The 19,899-nt window shown below is 44.5% G+C and overlaps 1 protein-coding gene across 1 annotated transcript in view; it reads left to right on the forward strand.

Annotated features, from left to right (window-relative positions):
• Window positions 1–576: 576 nt before the first annotated feature.
• The window catches only part of CHORDC1 (cysteine and histidine rich domain containing 1), a 28,423-nt gene continuing 9,100 nt past the window's right edge, over window positions 577–19,899 (forward strand). The window contains exons 1-8 of the mRNA XM_064441383.1: window positions 577–811; window positions 6,798–6,847; window positions 15,303–15,359; window positions 15,827–15,987; window positions 16,577–16,677; window positions 17,650–17,708; window positions 19,278–19,348; window positions 19,576–19,681. Of these exons, the coding sequence (XP_064297453.1) occupies window positions 748–811; window positions 6,798–6,847; window positions 15,303–15,359; window positions 15,827–15,987; window positions 16,577–16,677; window positions 17,650–17,708; window positions 19,278–19,348; window positions 19,576–19,681 (669 nt within the window). The 5' untranslated portion in view covers window positions 577–747. The remainder of the gene's footprint in view (window positions 812–6,797; window positions 6,848–15,302; window positions 15,360–15,826; window positions 15,988–16,576; window positions 16,678–17,649; window positions 17,709–19,277; window positions 19,349–19,575; window positions 19,682–19,899) is intronic.

Genomic DNA, 19,899 nt, shown 5'->3' on the forward strand with positions numbered 1-19,899 from the left:
ATGTAGACAGCTATAATTATTACATACAACTATTATAACACATCAAACAGGTTGGTCAGCTAACAGGAGCATTCGGGGTAACTTTCAGGGAATGGAGGGAACACGAAAAATCTTTTTCATAGTCAATTTTGACATTACCATCTTCGTTTCTGTGCAAATGAGACAATGTTTTACTAACTAGACAATAGTATTTCTTTAAAATTAAACCCAGATGTATCACGTTTAGGAAGTAAGCGTGCATCCTTGCCGAATTACAGTCTTCCTGTGTAACACGTACTTTCTGAGGTGCCTCGGACAACCCACGCTCTCAGCGCAGCCGCAGCCCCGCTGGGGGCCGCCGCCCGCCTCCTCCTGCCGCGGCGGACGGGCTTTGCCCGGAGACCCGCCGCCAGCCTTGCGGGGAGCGGCGAGACCACGCAGCGAGCCGCGGACAACCGCCGCGCTTCCCGCCACCGCCGCCATCACCGTCACCCCTCCGCGCCCCGCCTGGCCGCGCATGCGCCCCGCGGCGCCCTGCCGCCCGGCGCCTACCTCTCCTCCCTGCTCTTCCTCCGGGGGTCGGCGGCGCCTGCGCGGTGGCAGCCGCCCCCGCTCCCCTTCCCCCGAAGCTTCGTGAAGATTCCGGAAGGCTCCGGCCGGCTCTTTCCGCCGAGGGAGCCGCTCCGCCCCCGGCGCTGCCCGGCTTCCGGCCGCCTGCCGCCGCACCGGGCTCCGCTCTCCCCACCGCCTGGGGCCGGCGGCGCCGCCATGTCGCTGCTCTGCTACAACCGAGGCTGCGGCCAGCGCTTTGACCCCGAAACCAACACGGAGGGTGAGAGCAGCGGGGAAGGAAGAGCGGCGCGGGGTGCCTTTTCCCGTGTCCCGTCCCCCCACCTAGCTTTCGGTTTGGGGTTGTGAAGGGGGGCTGCGAGGTGTCTGCGGAAGGGTCTGAGGGGCGATCGGGGCGCCCGCCGCGCCCTGCCTCTTCCCCGGCTGCGGAGCCACTCCGGGGTGCGGAGCTGTCGGACGCACCGCCGGGGCGGTCGGCACGGAGGGGCAGGGAAAGCCCTGCCTGCCGGGTTGGGGGGGCGGGTTGCGTGTGTGTCCCCCCCCGCCTGGCTGTTCCCGCACGGTGCCGTCCCCGGCTCGTCTCTCCCCGGGGGAGCCTTTGCTTCCTCGCTTCTTGCGGCGCTTTCCGCTGGAGGGGTGGACGGGGAGCTGCGGCACCGGGCTGGGCGGGGGCGCCTGCCCGGTGGAGGCGTCCCCGCGGTGTGGCGTGGGGAGCGGGCCGTGAGCCGGGCCCTGAGGCTCTTCTGCAGTAAGCGAACTGTTGGCAGCAGCGTGAGGGAAGAGAGGCAATAAGGAGCAGTTCTCTACGTTACTGTGATCTGTTCTAAAGGCAGAAGCCTGGGTGAGACCCCACCTGCAGTACTGCGTCCAGCTCTGGAGCCCTCAGCACAGACGGGACATAGACCTCTTGGAGCGGGTCCAGAGGAGGCCGCAGAAATGATCCGAGGACTGGAGCACCTCTCCTGTGAAGAAAGGCTGAGAGAGTTGGGGCTGTTCAGCCTGGGGAAGGGAAGGCTGTGGGGAGACCTGATTGTGTCCATTCAGTACTATAGGAAGGATGGGGCAACCTCTTTAGCAAGGCCTGTAGTGACAGGACAAGGGGTGATGGTTTTAAACTAAAGGAGGGTAGATTTAGACTGGATATAAGGAAGACATTTTTTACAATGAGGGTGTTGAAGTGTTGGCCCAGGTTTCCCAGAGGCGGTGGATGCCCCATCCCTGGAAACGTTCCAGGTCAGGCTGGCCGGGGCTCTGAGCAACCTGACCTAGCTGAGGGTGTCCCTTCTCACTGCAGGGGGTTGGACTGGATGGCCTCTAAAGGTCCCTTCCAACCCAGATTCTGTGAGTCTAAGCTGGAGGCCTTGGGCAACAGACATTTTTCTTCTAAGGGCCTCTGTGGGTGTTGCATATATAGCAGTCATCAACTACTTCTTTTTTCTAATTATAGTATGTGGACTTGCAGAAGGTAATTAAATGTATGTTAAGATACTTGTATGTCTGCTTTGCTAAGTGCTGGGAGCTCTTGGCAATACTTCCCCTGTGCATAGTGGGGATCCAGTACCTGGTGAAACGTCTTCAAAGCGCTCTCAGTTTAGGTTTCATAATTCCACTGAGGCTGCAAAAGAGTGATCTGGGTTTTTACTAGGCTTGCACTCAGCTGGTTTTTAATGTAACTCTGTTGGCTGAATTTCTAGAACAGCTTCTTTGCATTAGCTTAACTTTTAGTGACCCACAAGATTAGAAGTAATCTAACATGTTCTAGCATGTGCATGTTCTGTCATTGAGAACCATGGATAAAGCATGTGTGTTTTTCTCAGCTAAGTATTTCCAAAGAGGGGCAGCATTTTCAATAAGACTCACATCAGTAACAGAAAGAGCAAACATAGTTGTGGAATGCTTCCATTTAGTGATCTCTTCCACCGCCACCTCCCACTCCCCTTTGCCCCGAAAGACAAAGTAGGGAGAGGTGTTTATTGAAAATTTTCACTGGGGCTTCATAACCTGTGTTTGTTACTAAAATAACAGTTTATGTGTTCCTATGTTTGCGATTAAAGTTGGAGTAGAGCCGATCGGTTTGGCATGGCTCTAATGCTAATTGTGTGGTGCTTGGATTGGGGAAAACAACTTTTTGAGATGAAGTTTGGTTCGGCAAATGGCTGGAATACTTACTGGAATTACTGTGTCCTAGACTAAGCAGTTCTAAAGGTAAACATAGTTATTCATGGACCACTTCAGAAAACAAAGTTTGACATTTTCAGCGGAAATAGAGTAATTGTAACTTTTGACATGCCTAAACTTCACTGAGGGCAATGGGATAATTACTACTTAGGCATCTAAATCCGTATTTAGCTGTGTATGTCTGTCAAGTTCAGATGTTTGTGTTTCAGAATTCCATTTGGATTTATTTCTAAAATACTGGGGGGATTAAGCCTAGTACATGTGTTAATCAAACATCAAAATATGTATCCCTTTAATAAGAAGTTTTGCGTTGATATGGTCTAGTAGTTAAGCTTAAGGTCAATAGGAATAGGAAATTTTCTTAATTGACAGTGGGTAGAAAATAAGGCCTGCTGGCCTCAAAGCAGTATTGGATCTTTCAGGTTTTTTGTCTGTATCCAGTATAGATGTTCCCATAGCAATGATTGATGTAAAAGGCTATTAATCTTCTCTTTAGAACCAAATGGCTAAAATAATACATACATGTATTTTCTGTAGAAACTCTTAATTGTTTCCAAACTATGAGCCAGTGGCAACTGGCCGACATGAAGGACTTGTATGCCTCTTAGGGAGGCAGAAAAAACAACCTGAGGGAAAGCATTAAAGGTACATCTACACAGTGGTGACTGAGCGCACAGTTGTTATTCTTCTGTGGCATGCCTGGCAAGGTACAAAATTTACATCTATTTTAGATATGCTAACTATGAGTTAATCAATGCTGTTGAAGACTTAATACAGCATATGACATAGAAGGTAGAGCTTAACTTCAAAAGCCTTACTAGGGTTTTAAGGTTTTTTGGTTGGTTGGGGGTTTTTGTTTTGGTTTGATTTTTTTGTTTGTTTGTTTTTTAAAACTGTGAATGACCATAGGACGGTTTCTAACCCCTTTCAAGGCCAGGTCAAATTTTGCTGCTAAAACAGTGGTACGAGGTAGTACATGCATGATTTGGTTTAGGTTTGAAGGCAGTGCTGCTCAGTGACAGTTGTAAAGGTGGTGCGCACAACAGATTGAAAGTGTGTGTTGTATGCGTTTGTCTTGGTACTGCAGCACTTCATGGTGTAGGCTATAATTTCCATCTTTCTTAATGTGGTTGAGTTTGGTCCACTGCCGGACAGAAGCATGTACTTTTTTGTGCTTGTTTATACCCTTTTTCCTTAGATCAAACTTACTGATGTTGCACCTGCAGTATAAACGTGATCACAGACCTGATGCAAGCTCACTTTATGTATTTCTGAGGTGGAGTGACTGAGAGGTGGAGTGGCAAGAAATGGTAGCCTAGATATTTTGAGTCTGTGTGCCCAACGTCAGCTTTCTTTAACCTCATCTGGTCCCCACAGTTCAAACTCTGTTCCTATAAAAGTGCAACCTCAGATTCTCTGTCTTCCCCATGGCTTTCTTTGTCTCAGGTTGAGCCTTTCTTTTCTCGGTGAACTATCTGTAAGTTCTTGCCATACCAAATTTGTCCTGTTTTCTGTTTTTTTCCAACGCTGTGAGAAGTTGTTCAGTGGAATTAGCTTCCTGGCTTCAGCGACCACTTGAAGGCATCAACATCCCCAAGGTGCTGAATGAAGTTCATCAGGTTTCATGTCCTTCCATTGCTTTGGGGCTGTAAAGCATAGCTTGCAAAATATTGGAGTGTTTCCACAAAATAGCAAGTCAGTTTGCAAGTTGTATATAGGCAGATGTCTCATTTCATCCTCAAGAATTCCACACTTTAAATACCTCTAAGTTTGGATGACCTGTACCATTTTCTACTTTGACTTTTAACAAAAAGGCTAATGAAGTGCTTTAGTGAATAAGCAAGGATGTAGCAGGTAACGGCAGACAGCAGGGTGTGCATTGTGAGAGTGGCATTGGTTTGGGTATGGAATATATGAATATATTTTTCATATGAATATATGAAAAAACCCAACAAACAACCTGAAAATTTTTGGTACTTGCATCTCCAAAAATGATCTGAGGATGAGAGAAAATGCCTTGTTTTGAAAAACATTAAGTTTGTCCTGGTTAAGGAAAGGTATTAAAAGCAGTGGAGATGTGACTTGATTTTTTTGCAGTGAAAAATGTAGAATAGAAACCAAAGTGGAAGTTGAGCTCTGACAAACCAGAAATAGACATGCTTCTGACTGCTCAGGTGACTACTGATGTGTGCTAAATTCCCGGTTTTCCCCACCTAGTCTGAGATGGAATATTTTTATGGATGTAAACTTTAATCAGATAAGAGTTGTTGGGCTCGGTGTGAGTGAAAATGAGGGACATTTTATTGTCCTCTGGTACGCAGAATGGTCAGACTGCTTAGTGGGTCAGCCCCACTGCCTCTTCTTGACGTACAGCAGAACTCCCTGTCTCAGCAATTTCTGTTGTGGAACATGCATGGCCTTCATGAGACAGCAGCAGAGAGTGGGCTGTCATTTGCTCCATGATGTACTCCTGCAGAGAGGGCTTCAGAAAGCAAGTGAAAAGGATTGGATGTGGCCAGATGGTGGACAAACAGACACTTGTCTGTGTCTGACTTGAGAGCTGGAGGATAGCTGCCCCTGAGTTAATTGATAGTGAGGTGGTTTTGGTCTCTGAAAATGTTACACTGACTAACAGCACCTCTCTCATTTAAAGCCACATGCTTGTAAGGGATTAGAAATATTAATTTATGTCTCTGTTTCAGAAATAATCTTTGCTACAGACAGCTTTTTGTTGTTTTACTGTGAGGTTTACAGTCACAAAAGCATTAGCCTTTCATCTTGAAGCTGAAGGAATTGGTAGAAGTTCATGGGTATGTATCTAAGTCCAGCTGAAGGACTAACATCCCAAAATATGTGCCTTTTGAGTTAAGGTGTGAACTGTCATCTTAAAGCAACATGTCTGTCAGACTCTATTACTGCCTTAGACTTAGGCCCTGAATATAAAACTAAAGAAAATTACAATAAGCAAGATTTCTTAAAAATCTACATATTTATAAAACATGAAAACTCAAAGTTATTTGTCTTTAAGCCCATTTAATATCTGTAGGTAGGTGATTAATAAAGTTATTTATCACTTTTCTGTTTTGCCTTATGTGCATTGTGATGTTTTTCACTCTTCTGTTTTACAGAGGCTTATTATAAAAATTTTTAGTCTTTGTGTCACTTTTAATTTTAGCTGTTTCTAAGAACATTTTTGCTTTAAAGGCCAAAATTTTACTTTAAAGGCCAAAAGATATCTCGTGCTTTCCATTTCTTTTAGAATTAGGTCATTAATATATTACCCATGCAGTATATGTCAAAGAGAAGTTATGTAATGAGCAATTATTAAACTTGAAAAAATAAATCTGTTACGTAAAAAAGGAACTGCTGCTACATAGAAAGCTGTAGTCTCGATAAATGTGTGAATATAAACAGTTCGGTTAATGGAAGTCATGTTTCAGTGTAGTGTTTGTATAGAACCTACTAATAGTATTGACATGTCTAAATTGTGTATGTGGAAGATTGGCCTTTGGGTTCAAGTCCTTAAGAGACCTAGGATACCACAAACAGTGAAAAAAGAGAACAAGCTAATTATCATGGATAAAATAATGAACTCGGGATCTGTGTTAAGAGAATTTTTTAACAGAGTGCTTCCAGATAGAAGGCCTTGATCAGGTGCAGATAGGTGCATTTGATGATGTGAACCAGTCCTTCATGTCTGTCGGGTCGCCATAGGGCCAACTTTTTTACTTCTGCAGAACTACCATTAAGGACAAGTTATTGATGAAGGCAAGGAGTGGTCCATAGAAAATCTACTGGCTCTGTATGGAGTAGCAGTTTGTCTTAGGTGCCTGCTTTCTGGCTTGTGTTGTATAATACAGGAGAAAAAATCAGGATTATTTAGGCTTAATATATGCACTCAGAAATCTTGTTCTGTGGAGTCTGTATTTTCCTTCATACTTATGTGCGCCTGGGGAAGTGGGACAGATCATGGCATATATTAATTGCCAGTGTGAAACTTTTGCTGGATTTGTGATCCGATGAATAAGGATTTTTGGTATGCCTGAATACTAATAGCCATTTTCTTCTAGATTCGTGCACATACCATCCAGGTGTGCCAGTCTTTCATGATGCTCTCAAGGTAAGTATGCAACTAGCTTTTTAAGTCTTATCTTTTTTTTTCCTGTATATGTAAAACAGTATGCTTGTTTTCCTTTTTAATTCTAGATCTTTCAGTTGTAGAAGCAGATGTCCAGCCTGTCATATTTGAGCAACCCCATAAACTTAGAAAAGCACACTTACTAAAACCTGAAGAAGAAAGTAAATACTGTACTCATATGGTCTAAATGCCATGCAAGTCTGTATAACGCGTTTCCTATCAATTGACTTTAGGTGTCTCAATGATTTAATTAGGTCCTCTGAATAGGTCTTCGGAGGCATTGAGACGTGTCATACTCTTTCTGTTAATTAACCTGCTTGGAATTCAGAACAGCTGCTTGTGGTCTTACGTGGCTAGTGAACTAACACATATGTGACATTTGCCTACTAAAAAAAATAGTGTTCTGTTAATCTGACAAATGATTATGTTGATTAAATTGGGACTGGCCACCCATGCATCTGCAGCTGTCCGGGATTCCTGGGCTACAGCTTCACCACAGTGAATTAAATGTACTTGTGACTGGTCTCCAGTGCTTGGGCCAACTGCATAGCCCATTTTCATTATATTAAACTGTTTCCCTACATCCGGAGATACTGGATGCATCCAGAGTGCCTACAGGGACTTAATTATCTGAGACATAACTGCCAAAACAGTACTGGAGATTGTTCTAACAATTTAATTTAATAGTGTATGGCCAGAAATCTGGTGTCCAGAAATGGAGCCTGGCACTGTTTACTATATGAATACAGATGTAGCCTAAGTGACCTTTCTTAGGACACCAAACTGCTATTTATCTGAGCTTTGGGGCAAGCATTTTTTTCTTGGTATTTAGGAACTGCTTCTACTGGCAGTGCATCTCATCCCTGTCCCATAATGTGGTGTCTTTTGGGCTCATGGAAGCTTGTGTGTATGTGCTGGGGAGTGTTTCTTCTGTGAGCTGTTGCTCATATTGCAGTACATGACTCTGGAATCGAATTGGCCACAATGTGCCGCTCACAAATTAGGACGGATGCTGCTAGGTCAAATATGATACAGCTACTTAGGCTATGGCAGTTCATTTTGTACAAAATTATAGTTGCACTCATAACAGTACCTAAAACTTCTACCTAATTATAAAGGCGGAAAGTATACAGTTACCTCAAAAGATTGTGTTTGCTCCTTCTTTCACTGTCGTGGTTTAGGCAGCAGCTCAGCCCCACACAGTTGCTTGCTCACTCCCCCACCGGCAGATGGGGGAGAGAATCAGAAGGGTAACGCTCGTGGGTTGGGATAGAACAGTTTAATAATTAAAATTAAAAGAAACAACAACAGAAATGCAATGTAAAGGAGAACGAGAGGCGCAAAGCCCTGGGGGAGGGGGGAAGGGAGGGGAGAGGGGGAACGAACTGCCAAAACAAACCACACACGCCGCAGCTGCCCGCCGACCCCACGCTGCTCCCGAGCCACAACTGCCCCCCCCTTAATGTACTGGTCATGGTGTCACGTGGTATGGAATGAACCTGCCATTGGCCAGTTGGGGTCAGCCGCCCCCGCCATGGCCCCGCCCCTCCCAGCCCCCCCCGCCACACGGCAGAGCGCGGGAAGCTGGAAAGGGAGCCGACCCCCACAGTGAGGAGAATTAACCCCTTCTCAGCCAAAACCAGCACATTCTCCACCCTTTATTCCGTACCATTTATACCATGCCCAGGTCCCATATGATGCAATACAACCTTACCAGCCACCACCCCTCCCCTTCCCATCCTTTAACATAATACACAGACATCATTCCCTTAGTTCATGGACCTTCCCTGTAAAATGTCCATTAAAATGTCCATTGAGTTCACCCAGTCCATGACTCTGTGCTCCATCTGTCGTATCAGTCTTTCAGGGTGGGAGAGATGGTGTGTGGCGTTGGGTTGCTGCATACCGAGTCAGTCGTCATTCCATCACTGCTGCACTTTGCTTGTTTCACAGTTTATCTTCCATGGATTGATAGGCTTGTACTCTGATATCATTGATACAACATGGAGGTGACACACAATATTATATAGCAGTTCGCATTGTGCCATTCAGTTCATTGGCTGTTTTCGCCCAAAATCTAATCCCCTCGGGGCACACATCGAGTTTCTCCATCCTCCCACATCACCCACCAAGTGCACCCAGGTCCTCAAGCAAAAGCAATCCCACAAATGGGTTTGCCTTTGCCTGAGGCAGGAAGAACCCAGACTGCTTTGCCCAGCGTACTTTTTGCGTGCACTACAGGGACTCTGTCCCCTTCCACAGTATGTAGGGTTTCTGACTGGGCAGGGCCAGCTCAATTGGCAGATCCCCTCGTGTTGACTAACCACGTGGCTTTTGCTAAATGTGCATCCCAGTGCTTGAATGTCCCACCCCCCTTTGCTCTTAGTGTAGTTTTTAACAGTCTGTTGTACCATTCAATTTTCCCAGAGGCTGGTGCGTGATAGGGGATGTGATACACCCACTCAATGCCGTGCTCTTTGGCCCGGGTGTCTGTGAGGTTATTTTGGAAATGAGTCCCGTTGTCTGACTCAGTTCTCTCTGGGGTGCCGTGTCGCCACAGGACTTGTTTTCCGAGACCCAGGATAGTGGTCCGGGCAGTGGCGTGTGGGACAGGATATGTTTCCAGCCAGCCAGTTGTTGTTTCTACCATTGTAAGCACATGGTGCCTGCCTTGACGGGTTTGTGGGAGTGTGATATAGTCAATTTGCCAGGCCTCCCCATATTTATATTTCAGCCATCGTCCCCCATACCACAGAGGCTTTACCCGCTTCGCTTGCTTGATTGCAGCGCATGTTTCACACTCATGGATAGCCTGTGCCATAGCATCCATGGTCAAGTCCACCCCTTGATCACGAGCCCACCTGTGTGTCGCATCTCTCCCTTGATGGCCTGAGGTGTCATGGGCCCACCAAGGTAGAAATAGTTCACCCTTATGTTGCCAGTCCAGATCCACCTCAGCCACTCACTCTTAGCAGCCTGATCTACCTGCTGGTCGTTCCGATGTTCTTCAGTGGCCCGACTCTTGGGGACGTGAGCATCCACATGCCATACCTTTACAACCAGTTTCTCTACCCGGGCAGCAATATCTTGCCACAAAGTGGCAGCCCAGGAGGGTTTGCCTCTGCGCTGCCAGTTGCTTTGCTTCCACTGCTGCAGCCAGCCCCACAGGGCATTTGCCACCATCCAGGAATCAGTATAAAGATAGAGCACTGGCCACTTTTCCCATTCATCAATGTCTAAGGCCAGCTGGATGGCCTTTACCTCTGCAAACTGGCTCGATTCACCTTCTCCTTCAGCAGTTTCTGCTACTTGTCGTGTAGGACTCCATACAGCAGCCTTCCATCTCTGATGCTTTCCCACAAGGCGACAGGACCCATCAGTGAACAGGGCATACTGCTTTTTATCTTCTGACAGTTTGTTATACAGTGGGGCTTCTTCAGCACGTGTCACCTCCTCCTCTGGTGATAATCCAAAATCTTTGCCTTCTGGCCAGTTCATAATCACTTCCAAATTCCTGGGCAACTGGGGTTTCCTACCCGAGCCCGCTGGGTGATCGGTGCAACCCATTTACTCCACGTAGCATCAGTTCCATGGTACGTAGAGGGGATGTTTCCTTTGAACACCCAGCTCAGCACTGGCAGTCAGGGTGCCGGGAGCAACTGTGCCTCAGTACCAACTACTTCTGAAGCAGCTCAAACCCCTTCATATGCTGCCAATATCTCTTTTTCAGTTGTAGTATAACGGGCTTCGGACCCTCTATATCCCCGACTCCGAAACCCTAGGGGTCAACCTCGGGTCTCCCCTGGCGCTTTCTGCCAGAGGCTCCAGGTAGGGCCGTTCTCCCCAGCTGTGGTGTAGAGCACATTCTAGCCCGGACTGGCCCAAGAGCTACTGCATGGACTATTTCTCGTTTAATCTGTTCAAAGGCTTGTCGTTGCTCAGGGCCCCATTTGAAATCATTCTTTTTCCGGGCCACTTGATAGAGAGAGAGGGCTTACGATCAGACTAATTTGGAATATGCATTCTCCAAAAACCCACAACGCCCAAGAAAGCTTGTGTTTCCTTTTTGCTAGTTGATGGAGACATGGCTGCTATTTTGTTGATCACATCCATTGGGATCTGACGATGTCCATCTTGCCATTTGATTCCTACGAACTGGATCTCTTGTGCGGGTCCCTTCACCTTACTTTGTTTTATGGCAAAACCAGCTTTCAGAAGGATTTGGACTATTTTCTCTCCTTTCTCAAAAACTTCTTCTGCTGTGTTGCCGCACACAATGATGTCATCAATGTACTGAAGGTGTTCTGGAGCTTCTCCCTGTTCCAGTACAGTCTGAATCAGTCCATGGCAAGTGGTAGGACTGTTTTTCCACCCCTGGGGCAGTCAATTCCAGGTGTACTGGACCCACCTCCATGTGAAAGGAAACTGTGGCCTGCACTCTGCTGCCAGAGGGATTGAGAAGAATGCATTAGCGATATCAATTGTGGCATACCACTTGGATGCCTTTGACTCCAGTTCATACTGAAGTTCTAGCATGCCTGGCCCAGCAGCACTCAACGGTGGAGTGACTTCATTCAGGCCACAATAGTCTACTGTTAGCCTCCACTCTCCATTAGATTTCCGTACTGGCCATATGGGACTGTTACAGGGTGAGCGGGTCTTACTGATGACTCCTTGGCTCCTCAGTTGGTGAATGAGCTCATGGATGGGGATCAGAGAGTCTCTGTTGGTGCGATATTGCTGCCGGTGCACTGTTGTGGTGGCGAGCGGCACCTGTTGTTCTTTGACCCTCAGCAACCCCACAACAGAAGGGTCCTTCGAGAGACCGGGCAAGGTAGACAGCTGTTAAATTTCCTCTGCCTCCAAGGCAGCTACACCAAAAGCCCACCTGTACCCTTTTGGGTCCTTGAAATACCCTCTCCTGAGGTAGTCTGTGCCAAGGATGCACGGAGCCTCTGGGCCAGTCACAATGGGGTGCTTTTGCCGCTCGTTCCCAGTTAGGCTCACTTTGGCCTCCAATACAGTTAGCTCTTGGGATCCCCCTGTCACTCCAGCAATGCTGATGGGTTCTGCCCCTATATAGTTTGATGGCATTAAGGTGCACTGTGCGCTGGTGTCCACTAAAGCTTTATACTCCTGTGGGTCGGACGTGCCAGGCCATCGGATCCACACAGTCCAGTAAGCCCGGTTATCCTTTTCCTCCACCTGGCTGGAGGCAGGGCCCCTCTAGTCCTGATCATGGCAGTCACAACTCACTTCCTGTAAATGTGAATCAAGAGTCTCCCTATTAATCTCAGAAATAAAATCAGCACTTCTACTCCTCTGTCTGGGGACTTGCTCACTGGAGATTGGAGCAGCAGCTTTCCTAGAAGAAACTCCCCTGAGTGATTGTTCTCCCTTGCATTTCACGCACTCGTGCCTCTAGGGTTGAGGTAGGCTTGTCATCCCACCTCATCATGTCCTCTCCGTGGTCACGCAGGTAGAACCATAGGGTGGCCCGTGGTGTGTATCCTCTCCTTTGAACCAAAGGACGCTTATTCCTAAGAGCTGAGACACTGCTCTGTACAGGTGGGGAGCAGGACATACCTTCTTTGAGTTGCTGGACCTCTTGGGATAGTGTCTCCACAGCAGAGACGAGCGAGGAAGAGAGATTTGTTTCATAATCCTGGAATCTATCAATCACCTCTGCCACCGTTGGTGCCTCGTCACCTCTCCAGGGCATCACTGCCAATGAGTTTGCATGCGAAGATGGTGCGCTCCGTACAAACTTCCGCCACGTGGGCCGCGTGCACTCGGCTTCATCTGGATCTTCGGATGACCATTGATCGTCCAGGTCACCGTAAATCACCTCAAACACACGGTAATTCCCTTAGAGACTGGATGCCTTTCTCCATAGTTGTCCATTTTCCTGGGCGATATGTAACATCTTCTTTAAAGGGATACCTTTCCTTCACTCCGGACAGGAGCCGCCTCCAGAGGCTGAGGGCTTGTGTTTTTTTCCCAATTGCTTTGTCAACGCCCCCTTCCCAAGAAAGGGATCCCAGTTGTTTGGTTTCTTTTCCCTCTAATTCCAGGCTACTGTCCCCATTATCCCAGCGTTGGAGCAGCCAGGTGACAATGTGCTCACCGGAACGACAGCTGAAATCTTTTCGCATATCTCGCGACTCGCTCAAGGACAGGGATCGGGTGGTCTCTATTTCATTTATGACTTCTTCCTCCTCTCCCCGTGACAGCCCTGCTTTTTCATCATCCCATTCTAAATGAGTTGACATCGCTTCCAATATTTCGTCTTGTGTATGGGGGCAACTGATACTAGTACAGGTTGATTCTCTGAGCCAGCTCCAGTACTTGTTGTGGGGGTTTGAGTGGCTGCAGTGCCTGCTGTCAGGGCTGGATTGTCTACAGTGCCAGTCACTTTGCCTTTCAATCCAGAGACCTTCTCTTGCCCTTGGGAGCACTGAATACTGTTGAGCAGGGCTCGGTACGCATGGGCCAGGCCCCAGCACGTTGCAGTTATCTGTGTCTCTCTGGAGTTCCCAGCGTAACAACATACTTTCTCCAAATATCCTACTAGTTTTTCAGGATTCTGCACTTGTTTGGGGGTGAAACTCCAGAACACTGGGGGTGCCCATTGCCCTAGGTATTTGCCCATGCTATCCCACATGTCCTGCCACTCGTAACTATCAAGCCTCGGGGCAGATTTCTGGGTGATATTCTTAAGTTGCTTAGTCAAAACCAAAACAACATGCCCAAAAACTAACAATAAGTGCACCTTAACCACCCAAGGATGTTCAAGATACAAAAAGGTTGTTGTCTTAGAGGCAGAGACATCATAGAACAAAGTTGCAAAGGTACTATTCTGTATTTCCTCCATATAAAGTCTCTCCGAGGAGGAGGTATAATTGCTATTTGCCTCAGTAAGGTGGTATCCAAAGTACAGTAACAGTTTCAGCAAAAACCCCAAATACCAGATAAAGCTGAAAATGAGTGTTTGCATAACAAATCTCATAGGCAAAATGTTACTAATCACAGTGAACACAGAAGACTAAACAAACCAACACCGATCTTTAACACCAACTGCAAAACTGACAACATGGTGCTGTGACCAGCAGCTGTTATTATCTCCAACCCTCGAGCCCCACGTTGGGCACTAAAATGACTGTCGTGGTTTAGCGGCAGCTCAGCCCCACACAGTCGCTCGCTCACTCCCCCACCGGTAGATGGGGGAGAGTATCAGAAGGGTAACGCTCGTGGGTTGGGATAAGAACAGTTTAATAATGAAAATTAAAAGAAACAACAACAGAAATGCAATGTAAAGGAGAACAGCGGGAGGCACAAAGCCCCGGGGGAGAGAGGGGAGAAGGCGAGCGAACCTTAACGTACCCCTCTTAATGTACTGGTCGTGGTGTCACATGGCATGGAATGAACCTGCCATAGGCCAGTCGGGGTCAGCCGCCCCCACCACGGCCCTGCCCCTCCCAGCGGGAAGCTGGAAAGGTAGCTGACACCCCATGGTGAGGAGAATTAACCCCTTCTCAGCCAAACCAGCACATTCTCTTATACATGCACAGTTTTAAAAACAAGTACTACTTTCCTTCCTCTTCATATCTTATCCCTTGACCTAATTAAAAATTTATCGTAATTTTGTATGGGCAGTTTTCTTCCTGCTATAAATTCTAGATAATTGAAGTGGGCAGGGTGGACCTTTTGTCTCTTTGACTGTGGAAATAGTTAATATTTTGAGGATATTTTTGAACGACCTACCTAAAACCCATTTTCTGACACAGCTTAAGCTCTCAAAGCACTGGTGCATTTATTAGTCAAACTGTTGCCTTTAATAAAGGTTCGTTGAGTTCTAAGATACATTATTCACAGTGGCAAGATAATTTTCTCTAAAATCAGATTTCTGGTTTATATAAAGTGGTCATGATTGATGTAGTTGGATAGATGGCTATGCAAGGCAGAGCTCCCCCTGTGTGGTGGGAAATAAGCAGTTGAAAGACTTGACTAGTGCTCAACAAAAGAAAAAAACCTCATCATTTTAGGAAAGGGGCCTGTACATTATGCCACAGGTGAGCCTAGTCTCATGTATAGTATTTGTTTGTCTTGTTTACATGTTACTTTATGAGATAAAGTAACATTACTGTTTTCTGTTGTACTGAGTTGGCATCTAACTTGTCATGGGAATATTGCCTCACGTTTACCGAACTATCTGATTAATGCAGCCTGAGTAAACTAGAAGTGGCAGCTGTAACAGGTTTCTCTGGCTTTTAAAAGTCCACATCATGATAATATTGTCCAAAGAAAGGAAGAAGATAATCTCTAACCATGATGTGCCGCATCTTGTAAAAGAATATAATTAGTCTTTTGCTTTTTATAAGCTGTTGCCAAGTAAGGTAGTCACACTTGTTTTGTTTTTATTCCAAAATGTTTATAGGGGTGGTCATGTTGTAAGAGAAGAACAACAGACTTTTCTGACTTCTTAAGCATTGTGGTACGTACTCACGATTTTATACTTGTCGAATGACAGTGATAAATATTAAACTGTACATGTGCTTACATGTTTAAAATTTGCGTACTTTTGTTAAAACTATCTTAATCTTGCATGCACTATTTTTCTTGATATAATATAGAAGTCAAGTCTCATTTTCAAACTTCAATGGTTAGAATTAGTTCTATCAAAACATTTAGATGCTTGTTAAGGATGAAGGAATGACAATTTTTTTTTTGTTACTTTGCTTGGTTACGGAAAGCATGGATTTTTCGTTAATGTACATTCAAATGAAGATATTTTCCACTTCACTTGTAGGATTTCCTTTGCAGCCAATGTTTTAGAGTGGGTTTTAATGAGAAGGTGGGGCTGGAGAAATAAGTCAAGAAAACTTGTTGCAATTTTTGATAATTTTTAATTGTGCACACAAACTACACTACATATACATAAACGTATGCTTTCCATAACAGGGCTGTACAAAGGGTTTCCATAACAGTGAGAAACCTCCTGAGCCTGTTAAACCAGAAGTCAAAACTACCTCTGAACGAAAGGAGCTAGCTGAACTGAAACCCAGATTTCAAGAACACATAATTCAGGCACCAAAACCGTTGGAAACAATTAAAAGGCCAAGGTACAGTATATGAAACTTAAGTTTTTCCCAACTTGCGGCCAGTTGGCCAAGTTAAAGCTCATTAGGTTTTTCAGTGTTACACATCTCATATGGTGTAAAGATTCCCAAATTAACTTTAAAAGAGCGTTTGGTAGCAGTGATGATGTTATCTTAAGCTTGAAAATGAGATAAAAGAATTCCGGTTAGGTGAAGGTAGTACTGGATCTCTCAGTATTTAGCTTCACAGGAGGCAAAAACTGCATTCTAAAGCCTTGTAGCATAGAGTGCCACTAGCAGTTGTGTTTAGTGTTTTAAGCAGTCATAAAAAATAATTTTAGGGTGCTTGTATTTAAATTCCTTAATCTCTCTGATTTATTTTTATTGTAGTAGAGTATTTAGGTTTTCCTATTGAAGTCCAAGACTGCCTTCTGAATTTCTAGTCTGCTTTTCCATAAACAGTAACACTTGGCATTTACAAATCTAGTTTGTTTGGTTTTATAAGGCGGGTTGAAAAGGAAGAGCCTTATAGCAAGATTAAAAGTTACTACTTTGTTGTCTTTGGTAAATTATTTTTCATGAAGCTGACATGAATACATGGACTTTTTTTTAGCCCAGATGAGCCAATGACAAATTTGCAGCTGAAAGTGTCAGCTTCCTTAAAGCAAGCACTAGATAAACTGAAACTGTCATCAGAAAATGAAGAGAAAAAAGGTAAGGGTATGGGGAGGTTAAGTAGGTGTATGACACTAATTGTCACACAAATAAATGAAATGTTGGGGGGGGTTGTTGTTGTTTCTGAAGTAATTATTTAATGTAATTATGTTCTTGTTCTTAATAATATGGGAAGTATCTTCCAGTCTAGGGAATGATAATCAGAGTTTAAATGTGAACAGTGTGGAGACTTGGCTGTTAGGAGCATTATGTTCCCTTTAAAATTATTTGAACTACGTAATTGTGAGATTTCCTGGTTAGAATGGATGTCATGGGAATGTCAGTTTCTGAATATATGACCAAAAGAGTTTCCCAAGCGATGAACTCTACTCCTGTGTTACTGCAAACACGATGTCATATGAAGCCTTTCACAAACTGATTAAATTTCTCTGAACTCTAGTTGTTTCTCCCTCGTCTGTTTTTCCTCTTATTTTCTGTCCACAGTTTATTTGGAAATTGGTTCCAGAACTACACTGCTCCTTAAGAAACATGTCCTAATTTCAACCTACATTTGTGGCTATTTTATGATCTTTTGTTCTTGTGCCAAAACTGTTGTTTAGCTATTCTTTCAGCTTGGGATCCAAATTTTACCTTGTCTGTATCTACAGACGGGAGTTGGAGCCTTTTACATTCTTAGTTTTACAAAACCAAACAAGATGACTGATTGTTCTCTTCCCCTATGATTGTAATAAACCTCTTCATCAAATTTTTTTTTTTGCCCTGCTTAAAACTGTGTAGAGATGTAGAATCTAGAATCTGGTGCATAGGTAATACAGCTTTTGGAATGTTTGCATAGTTTCTGTTTCTTTGTACCTTTCTGGCAGCCTTAAGTGCCAGACAGAAAATAAACAGCTTGAGAGGCTTTTTTCCCCTGATCTGCTCCTTAGCTCATGTTAATTCTGATTAAAAGCAAAATATTTAGTATGTTGTACAATTCAGTTGCTATTTTCTATACTATGATTCTGTTTACAGAGGAAGACAGTGATGAAATCAAGATTGGGACGGCGTGTAAAAATGCGGGCTGTTCGAAAGTAAGCAGTTCAGTTCCACTCTTAAACCCAGCTGCTAAACTATTAACTGCACAGTTTTGTTTTCCTTTCTTGGGTGCTTTTTTTCTCCTGTGTGCTATGAATTGATTTGGAAATGGCACAAAGTCCATCAGGCCGAATGAATGCACATTTGATAACACGCTCTAGTATGGACAAATGTGGGCTGTTTTGTACTGTGGATGCCGTAAGTCTAAGATTACTTCTAATTTAAGCCTGTCCTGAACTCCTAATTAGTAAACTTGCTAAACCCATGATACTGACGTGTGGCTTCCTGATAACACTTGAACTGCTCTTGATAATCTAGGTATAGGTCAGAAGCACCTGCAGATCTTATCAATTAATGTTTCCTGCCAGAGGAATCCACAAAGAAAATGTTTTAACCCTTCTAGCACCAAAATTAGTCTTTATATTACATGGTCATTTAAAGTGAATTTTTTCATTTGTGTACGACACAAATGTAAAACGTTTTTTACATTTGTATACTTGCATTGTACAGAATTTAAATAGGTATTTCACTGGACATCTGACAGATTTTGCATTTTCCACTGAAACTGGTGGGAAAAGAATTTATAGCAGTCTCTTGTGTTAGAAAGAACTGATGCTATTCAGTGGCAGAGTTGTGTATTGCTTCCTTTTGAGAATGCATGGGTTTTATGAATGACAAATGTAATTTATTTTCTAGTTAAGTACTTGTTTAATAGAATCATAGAATCATTAAGGTTAGAAAAGACCTCTAGGATCATCAAATCCAACCATCAACCCAATACCCCAAGGTCTCCTAAACCATGCCCTGAAGTGCCACATCTACATGTTTTTTGAACACCCCCAGGGACGGAGACTCCCCCACCTCCCTGGGCAGCCTCTTCCAATGCCTGATGATACTTTCAGTGAAGAAATTTTTCCTAATATCCAGTCTAAACCTCCCCTGATGCAGCTTGAGGCCATTTCCTCTTGTCCTATCACTAGTAACTTGGGAGGAGGGACCAACACCCACCTCACTACAGCCTCCATTCAGGTAGTTGTAGAGAGCGATAAGGTCTCCCCTCAGCCTCCTCTTCTCCAGGCTAAACAACCCCAGTTCCCTCATCTGCCCCTCATAAGGCTTGTTCTCCAGACCCTTCACCAGCTCCGTTGCCCTTCTCTGGACACGCTCCAGCACCTCAGTGTCCCTCTTTTACTGAGGGGTCCAAATCTGAAGACAATATTTAAGGAGTGGCCTCTGAACATTCAGAGTATTTTTAAAGATGGATATGTCTGAGGATGTAAAGCAACCTTTATTAACACAGATGATGTCACCCTTGATGTACTCTGTTGAACTAATAGGAAGTATAGCTTGTCAGGAGGAGTGCCGGGGAACGTTTTGTGAATGAAGGTGGAATGGTTATTTTGAAAAGCTAGGGCAAGCCATTAAATTTAGAATATGTATTCCAAAGCTTCGTAGTACTTTGTTCAATGTTTCTCCTGTGGGTTCTGGTTTGGTTTGTTCTGTTTTTTTCTCTTCTGGTCCACGTCCTGTAACAGTAATACACTTTAAATGTTTTGTTTTACTAGACGTACCAAGGACCACAAAGCACTGAAGAAGTATGTATATACCATTCTGGTGTACCTATATTCCATGAAGGGTTAGTATTCAGTCAACTTCAATTTTTTTAATTAGTCATTATGTGTTCCTGCTTTCTTTGTCGATGTTGCCTTGTCTTCATTCTGTATTTCTTCTTCAGTCAAAAATGGCAATGCTTGGAGAGGATATACTAAATTAACAGTAATATTGCATAAAGGAAAAATCTTAAGTACTCGTAGTAAATAGTGTCCTAAATATTGTTTGTTAATTGCTTTACAAACTTTCAAGGATGAAGTATTGGAGCTGTTGTAAAAGAAAAACATCTGACTTCAATACATTTTTAGCTCAAGAAGGCTGCACAACAGGAACACACGTATGGACTAAAAAGGATGCGGTAAGTAGCATTAATGTTGCATTCTGTAGCTGGCCATTCTGAATTTTGAATGCTCAAATGTAGTTAGTAGCTTGATTGAGTCACTACTGTAGTCGAGCTGTTACAGATCACTACCTCTGAAATAACATGGAGGACATTATGCACAGCATGACAACAGAGAAATGGAGTTTGAAGTAATCTGTGGTAGGAGCACGCTTGCAATAGAGTACAACCTTTCT

This window comes from Phalacrocorax carbo, chromosome 1 (assembly GCF_963921805.1).
Source record: "Phalacrocorax carbo chromosome 1, bPhaCar2.1, whole genome shotgun sequence".
Classification (NCBI taxonomy): Eukaryota; Metazoa; Chordata; class Aves; order Suliformes; family Phalacrocoracidae; genus Phalacrocorax; species Phalacrocorax carbo.